This window comes from Vanellus vanellus (assembly GCF_965231255.1).
Source record: "Vanellus vanellus genome assembly, chromosome: 1".
NCBI classification, from domain to species: domain Eukaryota; kingdom Metazoa; phylum Chordata; class Aves; order Charadriiformes; family Charadriidae; genus Vanellus; species Vanellus vanellus.
Window position 1 is genome coordinate 194,717,841 of NC_138905.1, and position 22,008 is coordinate 194,739,848.

The following is a 22,008-nucleotide window of genomic DNA, read 5'->3' on the forward strand; positions in this document are numbered from 1 at the left end:
ATGTGATTATAAATAGTGGATTGTCACATGTTTTATAAATGACTGATTTTAAGCGACGCATCTGTTTTAATGGAGGGTTATAAATATAAATAGAAGTCGTTGTGCTCTAAGAAAAATGGTTCTTTTTATGTTTTTGGAAGATAATTTCTTTTGTACTGGTGTGTAAAGTTAGGTGCAATGCCAAGTTATGTACAGATCCTGATTGCTTTATCTTAAATAGTTGTTAAATGTGAGCAATGGACCTAGTGCTGCTTGTGTCCAACTCTGCTAGAGATTGCGTGCAAATTCACCTTACTGTTTATGTGTCTCAGTCACTGACATGAAAAACTAGTAGGGAAACAGATTGCTATTCATGTCAAGAACTCTGAAAAGTAACTGAAAATACGTTATTTGTCTCCATATTTACTGGCTTAAAGATCACCGTGTCAGATACGCTCTGTTTAGTAGTAAATAAGATGCTATTTCTCTTCTGCCACCAGTTCTGTAGAAGCTAACGTCTTCTTCTTATACATTTGCATTGTAAAATGGTTTTGATTGATGTTTCACCGGATTCACAGGCCAAATGTCCATTTACATAGGAGTATTAATCCCTCTTCTCCCTGAATAATTATAGACTTATTTCCTCAATGTAATCACTGTTTTAAAGCTCTCCCCCTACCCTTCCTGCTGCTGCTCTGAAATTCAGCATAATGAATGCAAAGATTGGGACATACATTTTAAAATAGGAAGAGTTCACATTCGCATATGACCTTTCAGAAGAGGATTGAAAGTTCTTTTCCTGAAGTGGATATTATTTAACCTTTCTTTTTATTATCAGACACAAGGAGGTCACGTTTGACCGAGATCCAACAGCCCATTAAACATTCAGGTAGCCTGATCTATATGGCTATTTGATCTCTCTTGGTGATTTCATGAGATCTACAGTTCATGATTTTTTTCCTCATGGGACAACTCAGATTTTTTTCTCACAAATGGTTCTGATATTAGATTTGCATTTGAATTCCTTTGAGTAAGAATTAAGAATTATTCTTTTGTATTCTCTGGGTGACATCACACGAATGTATTTGCCTTGAAACTCTACTGTTTATATGCTACTCAATTTGTTTTCTGCTCTTCTTAATTTTCCATTGATATACTGTGTATATTTCCTTCAGCCAACCAGCCAATGATAGGTATTATTTAATCATGTTAAATGGTGGTTGGCTTTGTTACATGTCAAAAGGTTGTGTTTGCATTTGAAGTGGGGACAGAAATTCATCAGGGTCACAAAATAATGAAAGAAAGACTGCGAAGTATCAACATCATGATTTACAACAAGCTCAGCATTGCTATATTTGCTGTTACCATTTTCCATTCCCTAGAACAATAACCATTTATTTATTCTGCTTAGAACAGAAGAACATCAACAAGCATGAGTGAGAGAACAAATACTTCAATTCTTCATGGTTTGGGTTGTTTGGTCTTAAAATACAGTTTTTCTTTTTTTTTTTTTTTCATATTTTCACTGTTTCTGGTTTTAATATGCCTAGACTTTTTGCTCCTCTGCTTTCTTTTCCTTTTTATATGTGTGCTTCTTTGTTCTCCTGGTTCTTTGATATTTCTAGATTTCTTTTCAGTATCCTCTAGTTAGTGGAATCAATAGGGTTTTGTTGTCAAAACCCTCTCATACTCATGACTTTCTTTGTATTATTTGCTGCCTTCTTTCAGCTAGTATATTTCACAGATCATTTCCAAACTTACCTCTCAGGCCTTCACCTTTCTCACTATTTTTCAGCCAAATATTTCCAGTCTCTTAAATCATGTCTCTTCAAAACTAAAATAACAGCCCTCACTCTCCGCTTACAACTGTGAGACCTTTTGCGTTGTATCCACATTGCAGGAAGCACTTGGGCCCAAGAAAGGCAGAAGCAGTTAAGCTGAAATAACGCAGTTGTGCTTTTGATTTCCCTTTTACAGATAAAAGGTCATTTGATCTTTTCTGAGTGTTTTAACACATCAGTTTTGTGTCTCAATCCAGAACATCATAGATAAAGTTCTTTCTTCTCATCTTTCTCCTTAACCTCATCTCTTCTAGAAAAGGTGACATTGGATACCTCTTGTCAGACTACAACTATAAGACAGCCTCTGCCCTACCCCAATAATCAATTAGCAGAAACAGAGAGTTAAAGAATGACTCATCTGACCTGTTTGGGATATCTGCTTTCCTACTACTCTAGAAATGCCTGTTTTTCTTTGCTGATTGTAAAAGGAGATGACAGAGAGCACAGATGTGGCTGTCCACACCTGATTAGTTTAACTTGATCCTTGATCTCTTACTATATCATATGCTATCCTTATTCAATGTCCTGTAGTTACATGTTTTTCTTAGAAGGGTATTTCCTTGGATTCCCCCCCCACCACCATCGCTTTGTTTAACTTCCTTGGAATCTGCCACTACTTACCTTCACCTAAAATATATCTGCAGTTGGATGCTTCTGATTCTCTGCCAAAAACTCTGTGTCTTCCTAGTTTCAAATACCTTTAATTTTTTTTCGTGAATATATTTTACCTTATTCCCCCAACACACCCTGGGTACTTTTCCCTAATCTGAGTATCTACTGCACTGTTCAGCACCTAATCTTTGCTTGTACTGACAACTGTTCCTAATTATTTAATAGGTGCAAGTTTTCACATACCAGGGTTGTAAAGTGCCATCAGAATTCACAGTAATTTACTGTATAATATTGTTCAAAATAATACATTATAGAAAACATGCTGAGGAGTTCTCACCTCTTTTCTCAATGAACATTAAAATTTTTTTCTTCATTTTCTTCTTCCTTTTATCTCTTAGCTGGTGTCTCTGGTAACTCACTTATGTTTTCTACTGCCTGTTACTTCATCAGTGATGTTGAATCAATCAGAATTGGACTGAAGGGCAATACTGGATGAGACAGAATAGTATCTTTTTTGGAGCTACAGTGTCAAATGCAGTAAGATTTGATTTTACAGCATGGTCATTAGGAGAGAGGGTAGTCTAATGAAGAGAGTCCTGACCTATAACTCCAGCAGGTCTGGATTTAATTCCCTACTCTGTAAAGAACAAATATCACTGGTGGTTGGAATGTAAGACTGAGTAATTTGTAAGTCTTCAATGAACTACTATTCTCCAATTTTGCAGTTCTCATCCCCAAAACCACAAGACGGTCAGGCTGCTTGTATATGAGTAAATATAACTGTGCCAGGGATTGCTGTCAGACACTGGGACTGTCTCACCTGTGCCACCAGTTGGTTAGAGCAAGCCTAGCACGGTGGGGTCCTGTGCCAACTAGCGCTGTCCAAAACAATGCCCAGTTCCCATCCGTAATTTGCATCATAGAATCACAAAACCATAGACTGGTTTGGGTTGGAAGGGACCTTTAAAGGTCATCTAGTCCAACCCCACTGCCCTGGGCAGGGACATCTTCAACTAGATCAGGTTGCTCAGAGCCTCGTCCAACCTGACCTTGAATGTTTCCAAGGATGGGGCATCTACCACCTCTCTGGGCAACCTGTGCCAGTGTTTCACCACCCTCATTGTAAAAAATTTCTTCCTTATATCTAGTCTGAATCTACCCTCTTTTAGTTTAAAACTGCTGCCCCTTGTCCTGTCACAACATGCTCTGCTAGAAAGTCTGTCCCCATCTTTCTTATAAGCCCCCTTTAATTACTGAAAGGCCACAATAGAGTTTCCCTGGAGCCTTCCCTTCTCCAGGCTGAACAACCCCAACTCTCTCAGCCTGTCCTCATAGGAGAGATGTTTCATCCCACCGATCATTTCTGTGGTCCTCCTGTGGACCCATTTCAAGAAGTCCATGTCTTTCCTGTGCTGTGGGCTCCAGAGTTGGATGCACAACTCGAGGTGGTGTCTCACCAGAGCAGAGTAGAGGGGCAGAATCACCTCCCTCAACCTGCTGGCCACACTTCTTTTGATGAGCCCAGGTGATGGTTGGCCTTCTGGGCTGCAAGCACACTCATGTCCAGCTTTTCATCCACCAGTACCCCCAAGCCCTTCTTGTCAGGGCTGCTCTCAATCCCTTCATCCCCCAGCCTGTATTGATACCAGGGACCTTTGCACTTGGCCTCATGAGGTTCACAGGGGCCCACTTCTCAAGCTTGTCCAGGTCCCTCTGGATTGCACCCCGTTCCTCAGGTGTGTCAGCCTCACTCAACTTGGTGTCATCTGCAAACTTGCTGAGGGTGCACTTGATCCCACTGTCTATGTCACTGATGAAGGCAGTAAACAGTACGGGTCCCAATAGAGACCCCTGAGGGACACTGCTCATCACTGATCTCTATCCGGACATTGAGCTGTTGACCACTGCTTTCTGGATATGTCCATCCAACCAGTTCTTCATCCACTGCACAGTCCACCCATGAAATCCATACCTCTCCAATTTAGAAAGGAGGATGTTATGGGGGACAGTGCCGAAGGCCTTACAGAAGTCTGGCTAGATGAGATCCATAGCTCTTCCCTTCTCCACTGATATAATCACTCCATCACAGGAGGCTACTTGGTTGGTCAGGCAAGACTTGCGCTTGATGAAGCCGTGCTGGCTGTCTTGAATCACCTCCCTGTCCTCCATGTGCCTTAGCATAGTTTCTAGGAGAGTCTGTTCCATGATCTTCCCAGGCACAGAGGTGAGGCTGATAGGTAGGTAGTTCCAGGAGTCCCCATTTCTACCCTTTTTAAAAATGAGTGCAATGTTTCCCTTTTCCCAGTCACTGGGGACTTCACCTCACTGCTGTGACTTTTCAGATATCATGGAGAATGGCTTGAGAACTCCCTCAGGTCTCTGGGATGCATCTTGTCTGGTCCCATAGACTTATGTATGTTCAGGTGGTCTCAAACCGCCTTGAGAGCAGTCACCTTCTTTGGAGGGTAAGTGTGGTGTGGAAATGTGATGCCTGGCTATGTTTTTTTCATCTGGTCTCAGTGACACGGAAGAATCCCTTTCCTTACTACTGGGGGCACGCTCAGCAGCTCTGAAGGATGCATCTGGCTAGCGTAGGTAAATACAGACTGCACCATAGTCCATCTTTGAAATCTGCTTCCTATTATTTTATTCCATGGTGCTTCATAGCATAGATTCTGTCCTCTGAAACATTCTGTAAAACAGATTAATAAGACCGAATAATTAATAATGACTCTGCCACAGTAGCTAAGCCTCAGTTCAAAGTATCATCTTTCATCTTCGAGCAAATTTTTGGTAGAGCCGGAACAGTAAAGACTCACAGTTCCAGGGATCAGATTCTTTGCTAATGACACACACAAGCAGTTTGCCATTAATAAACAGCTTTTTCATTATTGGTGCAGTGTTAGTGATTGATATACTTATTCCTTGATTAAATGTTTTCTTCCAACTTGCCAAAGTTCTTGTGTGTTTCTATCCATCATTGTCGTATCTGCACTGTTCTCCAAAGAACTAATTTACCTGATTTTACAGCTGAAAGTTTCCATAATTCTAAAACCCGGGTGTTCAAAAACTGTTCCTTTTACTCTCAGTCAGAATTGTTAGATTTCCTTTTGCTACTGTGAAAATTAGAACCAAATGCAAAACACAGGCAAAAAAATGGAAAATATAGACCATCCTGCAGATAAAAATGAAGGACAAGTACATGGGTACTGCCCATTATTTTGTTTTGCTAAAATAAAAAAAAACTCACCTGAAGACATGCTGCTTTCCAGATTTTTCGTTTTATCGTGCTATCTGAAAACGAATCGAACAGCTTATAAAGAAACTGACATACTTGTGTGTGCAGTAAACAAGGAGTAATTTCTTCCCTTCTGCTTGTTTTCAGTATAGTGGGTTAGTTCCACGGGAGAGCTGGGACATGTGGCATCCAACCCTGGTGGCTGAGGCCCTGTTTGCAATCGCAAACATCTTTAGCTCCCTACGCTTGATCTCATTATTCACTGCAAATTCTCACCTGGGACCTCTGCAGATATCTCTAGGAAGAATGTTGCTGGACATTTTGAAGTTTCTCTTCATATACTGCCTTGTGCTGCTAGCTTTTGCAAATGGGTTGAACCAGCTGTACTTCTACTATGAGACAAATGAACCCGGCAACTGCAAAGGAATACGATGTGAAAAGCAGAATAATGCATTTTCAACGTAAGTGGCTGATCTATTCCTATCCTCCCCCTCTGCCCCCAATATTTTAATCATTTAGATGTTGTTTACAGGAAAGAGGTTGTCTGTTTTCTATTGGTATTACAGTGGTATCCTGACAGACACATCTAAAGTTACCCTAATAAAAAAAAAAATATTAACATTACATCACTCTGTAATAATGTTCATCCCATACCACAGTGAAGTCTGTACAATTCAAGATATCTCAAAAGACAAAAAGATAAAATAAAGAGGAGGGGGAGATAATATGAGATTAGAAAGTACATATTTAGAATTAAGGGAAAAAAGGTCACCAGATCAGAGCTTGTTTATCCAGGCAGCTGTCACTCTGCATTTCTTCCATGTCTGCTTGTGGGCATTAAATAAGTGGAGTTCTAAGATGTGAAGATTCCTGTGTGATGTGATAAATTTGATAAACTGAGGCAGGAAAAAACATTCAGTTCAGGCTTCTACTGACCCTGAGTCTGCTCCACACAATCAAATACTGCATTTTAATTTCTGTTTGAAAGCTTTTTTTTTTTGTCTTTCACTTAAAAATTAATTTTATTTTAATCTGTTCTGTCATAGTACAGAAGCACTACCAAATGAATACTAATTCTCTATCTCATCTTTAAACTTCCAATCTGAATCAAACTCCTGCTATAAATACTTTTTCCCTATTACTTTCTATGAATTATATCTGGTTTTAAAATATATTTAGTACCAATGGCTTCCTTCTCAAAGTAAATAATTCCATAAAAATAGCATCTTTTATATCATCTTAATCAAGGAACTTTGCTCAGGCACAGCATATTTATCTTGCATATTAGTAACATCTTATGCAGGTCTAAACTTTGTGCGATCTGAACGGAAAAGCACGGGGAAATTTTTCAGAGCTGAACACCGAGGGAAGCATTATTATTCATCTGTAAAATAGTGGGGACTACAGTTACTAGTGCCAGAAGATGGTGTCAAGGCAAACTGTGATGCCTTTTGAGCCTTTTCTGCAGCTGCGAGCAGGGGAGAGTAGTGGTTGTTCAATTCATGCTCAGACAAGTGTAAACCATACAAGAGACTCCAGAGCAGTACTTTACCACTCGTGTCCACTGTATTACAGGAGAAGAGAGACAGGACGTAGAGTTTCTATAAGTAAAAGCATACTGCCCCCTCGGGTATCTGTCGGACAGCACCGTATTGGGTTGCATGACAAAGTTCCATTTCAAAGGTGGTACCGCATGGCAGGAAAGGGACTGAAGGGTCCCAGCGTCCAGGGTGGTACAAGTCCCCCTCCCTGCTCCAGGTGCAGTGGGGCCCACATGTCCTGTCTGGGTAACCTGCTTCTGGTGTCAGGGTGAAGGAGCAGGAGAGGCCATGGGGAAAACTCACTCCAATTCGTCTCAGGTATGGGACCAGACAAGCAGAAAATTTTGCTCTAAACTTTTCAGGAGCAACTGGGATAACCAGGGCCCGTGCTTATGACAGTATAGTGTAGCTGAACATTGTGATGAACGTTGTAGCTGAACAAAAGTGAAATCACGTCAAGGTAGCCGGTCACTGAGGATTTTTTTTTAAGTTGGTTATTGTTATTTAGCTTCCTAGCTGTTGTCCCGAACTTCTCTAGGGGAGTATCATGTCATTTAGTTATAAAAGCACGAGTTTCATTTGAGAGTGGCATTTTTGTCTTTTTAATGTCTCCATTCTTTGCAAAACAAAACATACGCTGATGATAATAATGTCCTTCTAATTATACAGCTCCTTTTATCTCAATGACTCTCAACACAAACTAGAAATTGCATAAACTGACAGCACCAAGTAGGTATAAGGATACCATAGTTGTTTTAACATCTTGGTGAAACAGTCATTGAGTTACTTTTGGATCCTTGTTGCCTTATTTTTGGATGCCTCTACAGTCAAGGCAAAGGGTCAAAATACTTCAAGGCAGGTGTCCAAAATAAGATCTCTAAAACTATATTTATCCCTCAGGAGCTTGAACAAAATCAGCCTTTTACTCACAGGCTTATTTATAGGTTCACTATTGTATATCTAGAGGCTCAGATTTGAAACATTAAGCCATTGTTTCCCTAGAAAGATACTCCCATATGTGTTGCCTATATTGTGATAATTATCATTCATCTCAATCAAGGCAAGGACTTCTGTGGTTTTGGGGAAAAAATGAAGAACCGGAAAAGTACATATATTGTTGTTATACAGCTATTCCTTTTGGGTTTTGTTTTTCAGATTATTTGAAACACTGCAGTCATTATTCTGGTCTATATTTGGACTCATCAATCTCTATGTGACCAATGTGAAAGCAAGGCATGAATTTACTGAATTTGTTGGGGCCACCATGTTTGGTACCTATAATGTAATCTCTCTGGTTGTTCTACTCAACATGCTAATAGCCATGATGAATAATTCTTACCAACTTATTGCTGTAAGTTGTTCCTTATCCTTAGATCATTCCTAATATATACCTTCTCTCTATTCCTACATACCATTTTTCTGGCAGGAAATCTTTTTTTTACAGATAGGATATTGGGACAAATTCTCTGATTTATTCTAATTCTTTGGCACTGTTCTGGAAAGACAGAGAAACCAGACCCCAGCTGGATCGGGAAGATAACCCTGAATGGGGAAGAGGTGGCCCTGCTGCAGAAGTCAGCTCGTGGCTTAAGAAGGGTGTCCTGAGGCTGCTGACAAGTGACATGGGCTACAGCCCTGCCCAAGCTGCACGGTGCAGGACCTTTCCTGAGAAAGAGACTCTGACAAAGATTGCTCTGTCTCTGCTTTATTTTTAATACATTATATTTATTAACCTTTAAAAGGCTGTTATTTGGGGATTTTTATACGGTGTGAACATACAGTTAATAGAAACTGGATGCCCATGTTTCATGGACAATTTTGGACCCATTAGCAATTCAAAGAAAAGGTCACGACTTCTCATTCAGCGGTGTCCTGTTTTCTCCTTTAGTGAAAACTGTCTTTATCCTTATCAGAACCATTGGCTTATTTTTATTTCTCAGCTGTCTATTAAGGAGACTAATGAAAATAAACACTGATTCATCAAATGAGAATTCAAATATGATCATGCAGAAAGCAAACGAATAAAATAAAGCTCCACAGTCTTAAGATTTTTAAAAGTGCCTTTTTTCTAATCTGGAAATTATAAGTTTTTCCACAAAAGAAATACTGACTACATGTGTTTATATAACAGCAGTTCGCAAAGTCTGGTACACAATGTCACAACATACTAGCATTCATCAAAACTCAGATGCAGGTAGAATACTTTTCCTACTACAACTTCTAAATTACTGTTTTGATTAGTGCATATCTTGCTAAATATTAAAGGCGAGGGCTAGACCAGTAGTTTAAGTTTTTGGTTGCTATGTTTGTTGTCCAAACCTAATATTAGTGATTCAAAATTCTTTTTCAGCTGCTAGGATTTAGCAATCTTTCCATTAACTTTAGTTTTGATTTTTTTTCAAACTTTTCAAAATTATACAATAATACATAGAATCCAAAAGAAATAAAATTTCAAATAAAAATTAATTAAAAAACCCCACAACCTATCCCAAATATATAACTCTAAAGTAGGAGGAAGAAAATGATACTCAACACTTTTAAGTAGCCTCATGGTTTGTTGGATAACCTATTTGTGAATTTCTGGGGCTGGCAGTTGCTGAGAGAGTGCATGAGACTTACAGACTTGCTGAAGCTGCTACCCAGCAGAGTAATTGGAGTGATCTATGTGGAATGACGATGAGCTGCTATTATAACAAAACATCTCTTCCAGAAATTTAGCATTTTTCTGCTTGTAATTATCCTTTGTTGTTTGAGAGGCCTAATTATTTAAAAGCCTGTAGCAAGGAAAGAAAGGTTGAAAGTGGATATATACTATACATATCTAACATCTCTTTACTGAAGTATAGCAGCTTAGCTTTGCATTGTATTAAAGACATTCTGTGAAAAGAGATGCCAGTATTTTAACAAGAAAAATCATTAGAATTTCATGGTTGTTCTAGTTTTAGGTTTTCACATTTTTGTAGAGGTTTGTTTCACCTCCTTAATTGCAGCCACATCTGTGCTGACGTTGTGTTTCTTGTGTGCAGGATCATGCAGACATTGAGTGGAAGTTTGCTCGAACAAAACTCTGGATGAGTTACTTTGAAGAAGGAGGAACTCTGCCCACTCCTTTTAATGTCATACCAAGCCCAAAGTCTCTGTGGTATCTGATCAAATGGTTATGGAGACACCTTTGCAAGAAAAAAATTAGAAGAAAGCCTGAAAGCTTTGGAACAATAGGTGTAAGTCCTGTGGTTTATTCTGTCTGTACTCCTCCTCTTTGCTATGTAGATTAGTCTTATTCAGCTTTACAGAGCTTCCAAACTGTTAAATAATGTGCATATAAGTTAGAGAATAATTCTAGCAGAGGATGTTTATTTTTTACATTCATGTCAATGTATTTGACTGAACAGAAAGAATCATCACACTCCTGTGAAATGACAATATGAATCATAACTGTGCCTTATCTACAGATAATGCAAGAAAGATTAGAAGCAATACAAATATGAGAGATCAAATGTGTATACTTGTCTACCAGTCCCAGAGGTGTGGGTGATGGTCTCAAGCTCGTGTCACAGTTCAAGTGTCATTGATATATCATGAACCACAGACTCCTGTGGTATTCGTCATAGGATATTCTCTGTCTCTCTGTCTCTGTGTCTCTCTACATGTAATGAAATGGGATTACCATAAAAGCATTCTGACCAAAAGCTGTTCCCACTAAAGAAAACATTTTGAAAGTTAAGAGCATTTAATTGGAATTGCTTACTTGAATTTACAGGTTAAGTTATTTCAGAATCACATTGGTACCCTATTTTAACAGTGCTGATTAACAGTGAAATTCTAGAAAAAAAAAAAAAAAAAGAGGGGAAAAGACACAGAAGGGGAGCAAGAATAGTCCTGCATCTGGATTCAGCAGATGCCTGTGGAATATCTCAGCCACAGACAGACTTTCTCTGGTAGCTGCAGTGGGTAAAGCAGATTTGAATTTGTCCCTCCCAGCTTTATCCAGTTGACATACCTGTCAGCGGCATAGTTTGTCTATATTGTCAGAGGAAATAACCAGGCAACAACCTAACCCACCAACAACTAAATGTCTCCAGTTATGTTTTCCGCATTTCCCATAGTGAGCAATTCAGTACCTCAGTAACTAGATTCCATTTAGCCAACTCCAAAATAAGGAAAACTGTAGCGGGTAAAATGTGGATAATAGCACTTTCCCTATACCATAGGGATCTGGTGAATATACATGTTTCCAAGTCTGTTAGGAACTCAGATAGCAAAGCATTAAGTGAGAGTACAAGAGTGTCATGAGTGGGAAAGGGGAAGAAGAAAGGGTTATAGTTCTCATGCTATTGACCCTCGTAGCAAAACTTCCTTTAATTTCAAAGAAGCCAGGGGATACAATACAATTCTTTGCTGGACCATTGCTCTATCGACCTTTTCTTTATATTTCTTCCCAGTTTCTTGAGAAGTGAGTAATAAGGATAGGCTTTTCCTACATATTCTCTTGTCAAATCCTGGCATTCGGTTTAATCGCCAGATGTGCTTGGAGGAACAAGTTTACAGGGGGTGTAGAGATGTATGATAAAGAGGAAGAGTGACATACAAAATAAACGCACAATTCCTAAGCTGATGAGTGGATTTTGTCCTCTTTGTGGAAAGCTTCTAATCAGGATTATTGCAATATCCTCATCTTGTTGGCCAGTACCTACACTGTGAAAGCAAAATATGCTTCACTTAGCTGCCATACTTTTAGATAGGAAATAAACAGCCAGAAGAGGAAGCTCATAAGCATGAGGATGACATTGAATCAAACCAGTTATAGATTACAAGAAAAAACACTGCAAAAAAACCCCACCAACATTAAAATTAACATTAGAAAACCAGTGGAGAGAGACAAACAGTGATTGAGATAAATATAAAAATAAAAGACATTAGCTAGCATGAATGGTGAATGTCAAGACTAAAACATCACTGTGTAATCTAGCAAGGGAAAGAAGTAAATGCAGAGACCAACAGGAGGAAGAACTGTGAGATTTTGTTAGAAAGAGAAAATCAAGAGTGATGTACTTGTGTGTGTGGGAGAGTGGGCAATGCTTGTAGGCATTTGTTAAACATTTGGTAGGGATGATTAGCTAGTGTAAACTGGTAGAGTGATATTAAAATTAATGGAGTGGTGCCAGTGTATAGCAGCTGAGGATCTAGGGTTGGTTAATGCTGTATCCCTGTTTGACTGAGACGGATTCAGAATACCCTTACACATCCCAGCAAAACCTTCAGGACAATATCGTCTGTCAGACTTTCCATTCAGGATAAGGGATTTTTCTCCCTTTTTTCCCCTCTCAAACTGCATCTCTGGGAGTAAAGTCATTCCTGACTCTGTGGAATAAAAAAGAAAGAGACAGGGTGCTTTCAACCCCATGGTGAATGGCATGGTGAGGGAGGGCATCCAGAAAGATCACACCCCGGTTCCTGCAGCTACCTTCTGCTGGCATACATAAATACCACCTTCTTGGTATTTAGCAGCTTGGGTTTTGGAAAACTGGTGCAGCAAAGGGTCAAGGGGCAGGGAGTCTATACACAGAACTGGTTGGGAATTTTTCCAAATAGAATTTTCTGGTTTTTTTGTTTTGGTTTTTTTTTTTTTTTTAATTAAAAATATGCAAAATCCTTATCCCCCAGACTTCTTCATTAATATATACCAGTTTCAAAGCAGCTTTTGTTGGGAAAGACTTTTCAGCTTCAGGATGGAGTTTCTGCTTGGAGAGAGAAGGAACAGATGCCAAGTAAAGCAAATGGTTTGGCCTAAGGGACACCCAGGTTCACTTCTATTCTTCAGTGAATATTTAATTATTTACCCCAAGCAGAACAGTTCTGACAGGAGAGGTTTCCATCGCAACATCATTAAGACTAGGGGAAAAGGTGCTCTCTTGGGAGAACAGAAGAGAAGGAGCTGAACCTGGCTTCCTTATGATTTCAGTGTGAACCACTAATTACTGAACTGTTTGGGAGTGGAGGACATAGGCAAGGGAAAGATATAGGACATTTTTGGTTAGCTTCTGTAAAGTAAATTAAAAAAAAATGTTTGATGAGAGAAAGTGGAAATCCCAAAGTCTGTGAGACAATAGGGACATATCCATCACTACTTTCCACTACAGAACAGGCACTTAGCTGCAAGTATAGCTGAAACCCCTCCGGAGCAGAGGGCTCACCAGCAGAGCCATCATGGCAACAAGACTTCCAGCTGCCTGGAACAAATGAGTGCCTGACCAGGCAGATTCAGTCTACACATCTGGGTATCTCATAAAACTACAAAGTTCTTCAGCTAGCTCCTCAGCTGTAACAGAAACCCCATTAGGGCTATCTGATTTTGGAACTATTTGCAATATCTAGGCCCAGTTACGCACCCAAGCTCCAAAATGGGATAAGATGTGGGTATGCACTATGCGCTCCGATTTCCACATTAGAAAAATCTGTCCACATCCATCAGAGTGTGAGAGTCACTATTCACTCCAGCGGTCAGGTCTACACATAGTTTGGGTAGCTGTAAACCAGATGCTGTTAACCAGATGCTTTTCCCCAAGAGGTTAAGTCATCGGAGAACGAATGGGCGCACCATGGTGATCTCACAGTTTGTCCCGGTGGGATGCGCTGCTTTCTGGTTTTGAAAAACTTATCCCCATCACCCACAGTTCAGCCTTGGGTTCCCAGAACTTCTTCAGTTGTCCCAACAAACTGCATCACAAATTATATTTAGAACCTCTATGCCCTTTCAACCAAAGGGAAATGAAGAGTTTTCTCTGCTTTTTGTTCAGGGATCTCAGATGACAGCTCTCTGACTCCAGCTCACTGGAATCTCCCCTGTAATAACTCCGGCCGCAGAACTACAAGATAATCTTTGTTGGGACCTACTGCTTTTCATTATGAACTCTGATTCCTTCCCTATGACCCATACTGGGGAAAAAAACACTATACGCTCCCATTCAGGCTCATTTTCTTACATTGGCTATATGAATGTATGGATGCCATGTTGTCTGTGAGGCAGAACCTAGATTTCAAAACATTTTGTTCTGAAACCTCTAAATGCTAACTTTCCTATTAGGAAGCTCTAATCAGTGGTGACGTACTATGGTGTTTTCCAGTAGAATAAGCACTAGTGTGCATCCAAAGGCTGAGTCAGTGCTAGAGGATACAAAACAGATGATAGACAGAACGGAGCTGGCTTGTTAAAGCCAGCATTTTTCATGCATGATATCTGCATAAGAAACCTTAGTACTAAAGAAAACAGGAATCATGAGCTAGGAATGAATTAAACGTGTCACCAGCAATCCACTGTAAATATATATATATATACACACGTGTACACTTGAAAGTTCGTTATATGCAGGCAGAACTCGTAAAGAAAGGGTTCAGTGTCAGGATAGTTTACAGCAGAAAGGATTTTTCTGGCTCATATGTAGAAGAAAAATGTCAGTAGAAATAAGTATGGCATGGTTGCTTGGGAGGACAATCTACAGTGCTGCTTATAAGAAAGCTACCATGGGAAAGAACAGGGTCTGCAGGGAAGTGAGGTGCCTCTGAAGAGAGCTGATTAATTTGCTTCTCCTTGGATGTCAGTTCTGTGGTTCTGCCATCCTTTGTTGTACTGGGACAGCTGAAGCAGTGGGTGGTGGTGTCAAGGGGAGCTTTTACAAGGGACAGGTTTTTTCTCCAAAGCAACATGCTGCCCAGCCATGCTGATGGCAGCTCCTCTAGCCACAGCTACAGCTGAAGGAAGGCTGGGATGCTTACACGTGATTTACTATACTTCAGCTCTGCTATTAATCAGACAGAGATCTTCTACCTTTCAGATTTCAGCACTTTTTTATTTTCTGTCATTTTGACATATCCCAGGTATGCAGCATTCTCTTTAGCTATTATCACAAAGTATCTCCTACACTTAAAACTCTGAAATAACAACGTGTGCTGCTCTTTATATATATATAGCACTTCTGTTAACTTTGTCAGCTCACCTTTGCAGAAGCCAGATTAGTAATGTAATTCTATTGATTAGGCCGAAGTTTTCCTGACTGCCAAAGGCCTTTGCGTGTCTCAAGGCTACTCCTGTTGGCCATCTGAAATCCATTGCTATTTCAAAAAAGAAGAGATGTAAGAAAAGAAATCCCAATCCCACTGGAAGAAATCATACTATTTTCCTCAAATTACATTCCACTTTATGTCTGATCAGTTGCCAGAAAGTGTTTTACCTATAATTTTAAGTATTTCAGAGGAGAAAAGTGAAAGGATTGTCAGGGATATCTTCAGTAATATTTTTTTTGTGCATCCGATGTTTAGATAAACATCACATTTTCTAGCTATCCAGATTTTTGTGCCATTTTTCTAAGCAACCTACATGATAATTATTATAACTTGTCAGAGAAATCTCCTTTCCCCTTCTCCTATTCTTTGTTCTCCAAGTGGAAAGTGATGCAACTCCTAAGTCACTGTAAGTATTTTGTATTTTATCTGTAATGTGTGTTATTCAAAGTTGAGCAAAGAAATAACACCTTCCACCTGGAATGGAAATGATTAGTCTGGAGTGTTTGTTGTATAGCCAAGGACCATCTCATGGGGAAACCTCTTTGTCAATACAGATAAATTCTTACCCTTTTTATGGGATTCTTCTATTCAAGGTAGGGAGCATATCCCGTGACTTAAGACAATCTTTACATTTTCTGGACCTGTATCACCAAGCAGTCAAATGCCGGCATTAAATTTGATTTCCTACTTTATAAAAGATCTAATTTTGATAAAACACTTCAAAAGAAGTAATTTAACGTTATCAAATTTCTGACTGCTAAAGAGATTTTTTTTTTTCAAACAATGCAAATTACTAGGAATGGCATAAGCAGGAAGACCAAAATAATTATCGCTACTAGTAGATCTACTATTAAGGCTTCCTAAAGGATATTAGTGCCCCCTTTGGAAAGTAATAAAAGTAATGAAAGTATCTCATTTCATGATCTCATATGACATTGTCATCAGAAGAGTTTCTTCCCCTGTTGCTATTTGTAGTCAGATTTAACTTTTATCCCTTTGCCAGCCATAGTTTTCAACACTTCATGCACATAGCACAGAGGTTACTAGAAACAAGTTTTGAACAGCCACAAATTAGACTATGACCAGGAAGAGAAAAGCAGGCTGGCTGAGAACTAAGTAAGGACAATATGAGTGTTAATGTCATTTTATTTATAGTGAATAGCTCGATTTTCAATTATATTTAAGCAAAGACTCACTCTACTTTCAGAAGGAATGAAAAGGTGATTGTGAACTGGAGACTGAATCTGAACATTTAAACAGGAGATAGAGAACTGATGGGGGTAATAACTTTGACAGGTTATACATATGCATAATTCCCTGTGTTGGTGTATGAAAACACACCATTAAATGTGTTCTTTTTGAGCTTCTCAGTGGTATGGATTGAAAACAATTAAGTACAGTAGAACTGTTCTGGACAGGCTACTACAAAAATAAATTTGTTTACATTGTCATCCCAAATTGCACTTGTTGACCTTGCATTGAGTGGAAAAGCCACAGCCTCTGTTTCTGGGAGTTTCAGAATCAGCTGCAAAAAAAAAAGGATAAATCTGATTTAGCTATTTCTTGTTATGGGTACAGAATTAAACCTATGTATTTATTTCACATTTCAATATAAAATAAAGCAGATCAGGCAGCAACTGCAGAAAGTATTCTGCAAATCAAGAATCAGCATTTGTTTTATTTATAGGAGTTATTAGCTTTACCTTAACTGAAGTGAGTTTCAATTACACCTTAAAGTGTTTTTCCCCTTTACCTGTGAGTCATATCTGTTGTTGAGAGCTCTCTTAGCCGCGGACTCCCTGGCTGCTCTCTCAGCAGGAATGAAACATCTCCATCGTGTGGTCGACTACGAAAAATCAGAGGTGTTTTTTTTTTTTTTTTTCCTAAAAGCCAGCTAAAAAAGAGTGGTGGGAGGGTATCAGCCTTCCCAAGGCTACCTTGCCCTCTCCGGCCCCGGCGGTGGGCAGACTGGCCCATCCCTCCACCCGTAAACACAAGGAATTTCCATCTTCTCTTTGGATGAGGCACAGATACAGAAACACGATCCAGAAAAATACTGAGGATGAGATGCTTATGTGTAAGCCCTACCCCACAGTGGCTGTTCAGAGTGATTAGGAAATAATGATTTTCCCCTTTCTTGTATTTTTTGCCAAGCCCAACCACACAGCTACTGCATACCTCAAATTAATTGCAAACAAGAAATCAACCCTACAGTGTAAACTGATTCCGAATAGAGGGAAATTGTGAATCATAAATTGCCAATCAGATTCAAGTAGAAGATGACAAAATACCTTACTCTGCCTGCCTCGTTATGCAGCTGAGATCAATTTTAACAAGTCCCTTGGATGTCCTTTTATCCCACTTTACAATGCTCTAAGTGTTCTGTTTTGTGAAAGTACAATCAGTGGTCAGACACCTTCTTTTCTCACCAGCAGCAGATATAAGAACCCAAGCTAATACTGTACGTCTGTCTTTCACCAGTCAGTGGTAATTAAGGTAGAGAATAGGAAGATGTGACTCAGTATGCTAATGAGGACAACAGTAATTGAAGGACTAAGTATTCAGGCCTTTTTGCTCCATCTTCTTCCAGACAGCCCTTAGATATGGCAGTATAATCTAATGCAACACTTGCTTGAAGCCCGTACGATGCTTTCAATCCTGCTTTTTGCTGTTCCTCTTCAGAGTTACGATCACTATTACCCTCCCTCCTTATCAACACCAAATTCCACATTGCAAGCTAAGTTTCTTCCTTCCATATCACTCTCTGTGACCAAGTGTTTTTAACAGGGAACTAAGCAGGAAATTTTCTCTTTAATATGGTTTTGTAGTGCTGGTTTTGGTTAGCTCTATTTTAAATTAGACATTAGGACATATAGCAAGTGTCTTGCAAACACCATGCTTATGTCAAACTTGTCTCAATTCAGTAAAATATGCATCAGTCTGTGCGAGGGACATCATCACATTGTTCCTTTTCTACCTCAGATCAGTGAGTTTGGGGCTCTGCAAGCAGAGACCTGGCTGCCCCACCACATCCATGCCAATGCTGGAATAGCAGCGCATTGATGAAAATACAGAAAATCCACTTTGCCTTCCAAATAACAACATTGTCCCTTCTGTAAAGCTAATGACAGGCTTTGCTCCAACACTGCCGTTTTTCAACAGACTTCGAACCGTCTCTCTCAGCTTGCTGGATACCACATATTGCACAGACCTGCTGTTTTGCTATGCTGTAAGTATTTTACTACCAGGCAGGGATTCACGGGTTTTTGTTCTTTTCTTTTCTTTTTTTCAGAGACGTGCAGCTGACAATCTGAGAAGACATCATCAATACCAGGTACAGGCGCATGTTTAGGTTTTTTGGCAATTATTTTTCTATGCCTCCAAAAGATCTTTATGAGTGAAAAAAAAAAGGAAGAATTTCCTGAGAAAGTAGAAAAAAGAAAAAAAAAAAAAAACACACAAAATTCGTACTTATTTCATCCTCGACAAATGAGCATAGTATTTTCAGTGTTTAAACAAACAACAGCATTTGAGAAGTGGGGTTGTCTACTTTTGGGGTGCAAAAGGATATTTCCGAGAGCAATTATATGCTAACCAGTATTTTGCCCACCATAACATGGATTGCCTTTAAAAAAGCAAACACATAGTCCCACCTCTCGGCAGGGATTCATTAGGATCATATGTGCAGCTCACTGACATGCTCCATAAGTACCTGCTCTCCCTCTCTCCATATCTCCAGCTCTGGTCCCTCATAGACAAATCCCTGTCCCTTAATAACCCCTCTGCCTAGATCCCCTGTAAGCTCCTCTTCTTCTTCTTCCATCGTGCTTCAGCATCTGAGTTTTTGAGATTATGGTAGCACAAGGAATAATTTTGAGGTTTATTTTCAAATTTTGTTGTGTTAAAAAGGCTGCACGTTAAACAAGATGTGGGCTATACACTTGTAGGTTTGGTAATTAATGGATTCCATATGGAAAACGACTAGGTAAACTAGGACTTTTCCAAACTGAAGAAGAGGCAGCTGTGGGGAGTACAACAGGGATCTATAAAATCATGGGGAAGGTGAACACAGAGCAGCTGTTTACCATCTATCCGCAAACTGAATACCAGACACGTACTAGGCTGCATTAGTAAGGCTGTAGGCAGCACTTTGAGAGAAGTGATTATTCTCCTCCAGCCCACACTTGTAAGACGGCATCTGGAGCAGTGTGTCCTGTTTTGGGCCCCCCACTGCAAGAGAGATGTTAACAAACTGGAAGGAATCCAGCAAAGGGCCACCAAGATGGTTAGAGGGCTGACATAAAAGGAGAAGCTCAAATTGCAGCCTGGAGTAGGTTAAGGGGGATCTAATTGCTGTCTTCAATAACATAGTGGGTGGTTGGAATGAAGAAGGAGCCAGATTTTTCTTGGAGGTGCACAGCAAAAGAACAGGAGTCAATGGACACAAGTTGCAGGAAGGGAAATTCTGTAAGGAACATCATCACCACAGTGAGGGCAGTAAAGAATTGGAAAAAGTTGCTCAGGGAGGCTGCAGCATCTTCGCCCTCGGTGAAGCACTTCAGCACTTGCCTGGACATGGCCCTGAGCTGGATTAGACAGCCTCCAGGTATCTGTTCCAACCTAAATAATTTTAGGATTCCTAGTAGAAGGCAATAATGGAAACTATCAGAGAGCAGGTTAAAAATAAAACCCCAAATGGAACCTTATTCCAGGTATACTGTGGAATTCATTGGCAGCGGATTCGTGGATGCTGAAAATTTACATCAGTTCAAAACACATAGGAAAACCTGTCATAGCCCATTAAACCTAGAGCTATCATTTCTGATACAGAAAGTCTCCGAATCTCACATCGCAGGAGGCTTGGGAGAGTGTAGCTGGAAATAACATTATACAACCGTACGAGACTTAAACTCCTCATGAGACATCACCAACTGCTCACTGTGAGGCTGCACGTTACTGGCATGAGACATACCTTTGGTCAAACCCAATACAGCCCTTTTCAGGATAATTAATATCAGCATTTTCCATTCAAAGGCAGAACAAATTTTCAACCACACCTAAGGTTTGTACATTTTTTGTTGTGTTCCTAAAGCACAAAGAAGTACAAGCAGGCCCAGTGAGTGTAGGTTTAGTAACTAATACCAAGAAAGCTAACGCGATGTTTTATATTTTTAGGAAGTTATGAGAAATCTGGTTAAGAGATATGTTGCAGCAATGATAAGAGATGCCAAAACTGAGGAAGGACTGACAGAAGAAAATTTTAAGGTATGAGTTTATTTATATATTTATAGGTGTTTTAGTAAGATATAATAAGACTGTGAAGCATATTTCTCACACTCCTCCGTTGTTCCAGTAGCATATAACATGCTTTCTAGAGCAGTGTCTGTGTCCTGACGGACCACACACAGACAGTATTGTTCATGGACTCCAGCAAGTCTCCTTCGTTCTTTAGCTGGGGCAATAATCAGTTTTATCAGCAAGTTTGAATTGTGCCCGTGTAAGGGGACACCAAGGGGGACTAAGCGTGTGTAACAACATATTTGCTAAAGCAAGAGGCAAATAGTTTCAGTACCTTAGGAAATAGGTTTTTTCTGTTAAAGAGTGCTGTTGTGCATTTATTTGTATACAGAACACCTTTTATATGACTTAAAAGACGGAAAACTTAAATAAGCTGTCAAATATTAAAATTCTTTGATACAGATGAAGTGAACAGGGCCGTATATATCCTAGCACAGTGATGGATGCGTTGTCATATAGCGTCAAACATTTTTGTTACTCTTGCTGCCTCAAACTCCAAAAATTCAAAATTATATTAATCTGCCTCAGTTTACTCATGCAGAATATACAGCCAGAACCTAGCTGAGGCCAATGGTATGAGGTTCAACAAGGCCTGGTGCCGGGTCCCGCACTTAAGTAATAACTACCCCATGCAGCACTGCAGACTTGGGGGAGAGTGGCTGGAAAGCTGCCCAGTGGAAAAGGACCCGTGGGTACTGGTTGACAGCTGGCTGAATATGAGCCGGCAGTGTGCCCAGGTGGCCAAGAAGGCCAACGGCATCCTGGTTTGTATCAGAAATAGTGGAGTGAGCAGGTCTAGGGAAGTGATCCTTCCCCTGTACTTGGTACTGGTGAGGCACCACATTAAGTACCATGTTCAGTTTTGGGCCCCTCATTACAAGAAAGACATTGAGGTTCTGCAGTGTGCCCAGAGAAGGGCAAAAAAGCTGGTGAGAGGTCTAGAGCACAAGTCTTATGAGGAGCGGCTGAGGGAACTGGGGTTGCTTAGTTTGGAGAAAAGGAGGCTGAGGGGAGACCTTATCACTCTCTACAACTACCTGAAAGGAGGTTGTAGAGAGGTGGGGGTTGACCCCTTCTCGCTAGTAACAAGTGATAGGACAACAGGAAACAGCCTCAAGTTGCACCAAGGGAGGTCTAGATTAGATATTAGGAAAAATTTCTTCACTGAAAGGGTTGTTAAGCATTGGAACAGGCTGTCCAGAGAAGTGGTGGGGTCACCATCCATGGAGATATTTAAAAGACAGGTAGACGCGGTGCTTAGGGATATGGCTTAGTGGTGGACTTGGCAGTGTTAGGTTTACGGTTGGAGTCGATGATTTTAAAGGTCATTTCCAACCCAAATTATTCTATGATTCTATGATTTCCCCTTTAAAGAAAATGAAGAGAAATAGGGACCTCCTGAAGGCCAGGTGCCTTCTCCTGAGACAGGCCTTTAAGA

The 22,008-nt window shown here is 40.0% G+C and overlaps 1 protein-coding gene across 1 annotated transcript in view; it reads left to right on the forward strand.

The window, feature by feature from the left end:
* Positions 1–22,008, forward strand: part of TRPC4 (transient receptor potential cation channel subfamily C member 4) — a gene marked incomplete at its 5' end in the record, with an annotated part of 98,407 nt that overhangs the window by 75,130 nt on the left and 1,269 nt on the right. The window contains 5 exons of the mRNA XM_082498224.1: positions 5,818–6,131; positions 8,367–8,562; positions 10,238–10,432; positions 18,565–18,606; positions 20,448–20,537. Of these exons, the coding sequence (XP_082354350.1) occupies positions 5,818–6,131; positions 8,367–8,562; positions 10,238–10,432; positions 18,565–18,606; positions 20,448–20,537 (837 nt within the window). The remainder of the gene's footprint in view (positions 1–5,817; positions 6,132–8,366; positions 8,563–10,237; positions 10,433–18,564; positions 18,607–20,447; positions 20,538–22,008) is intronic.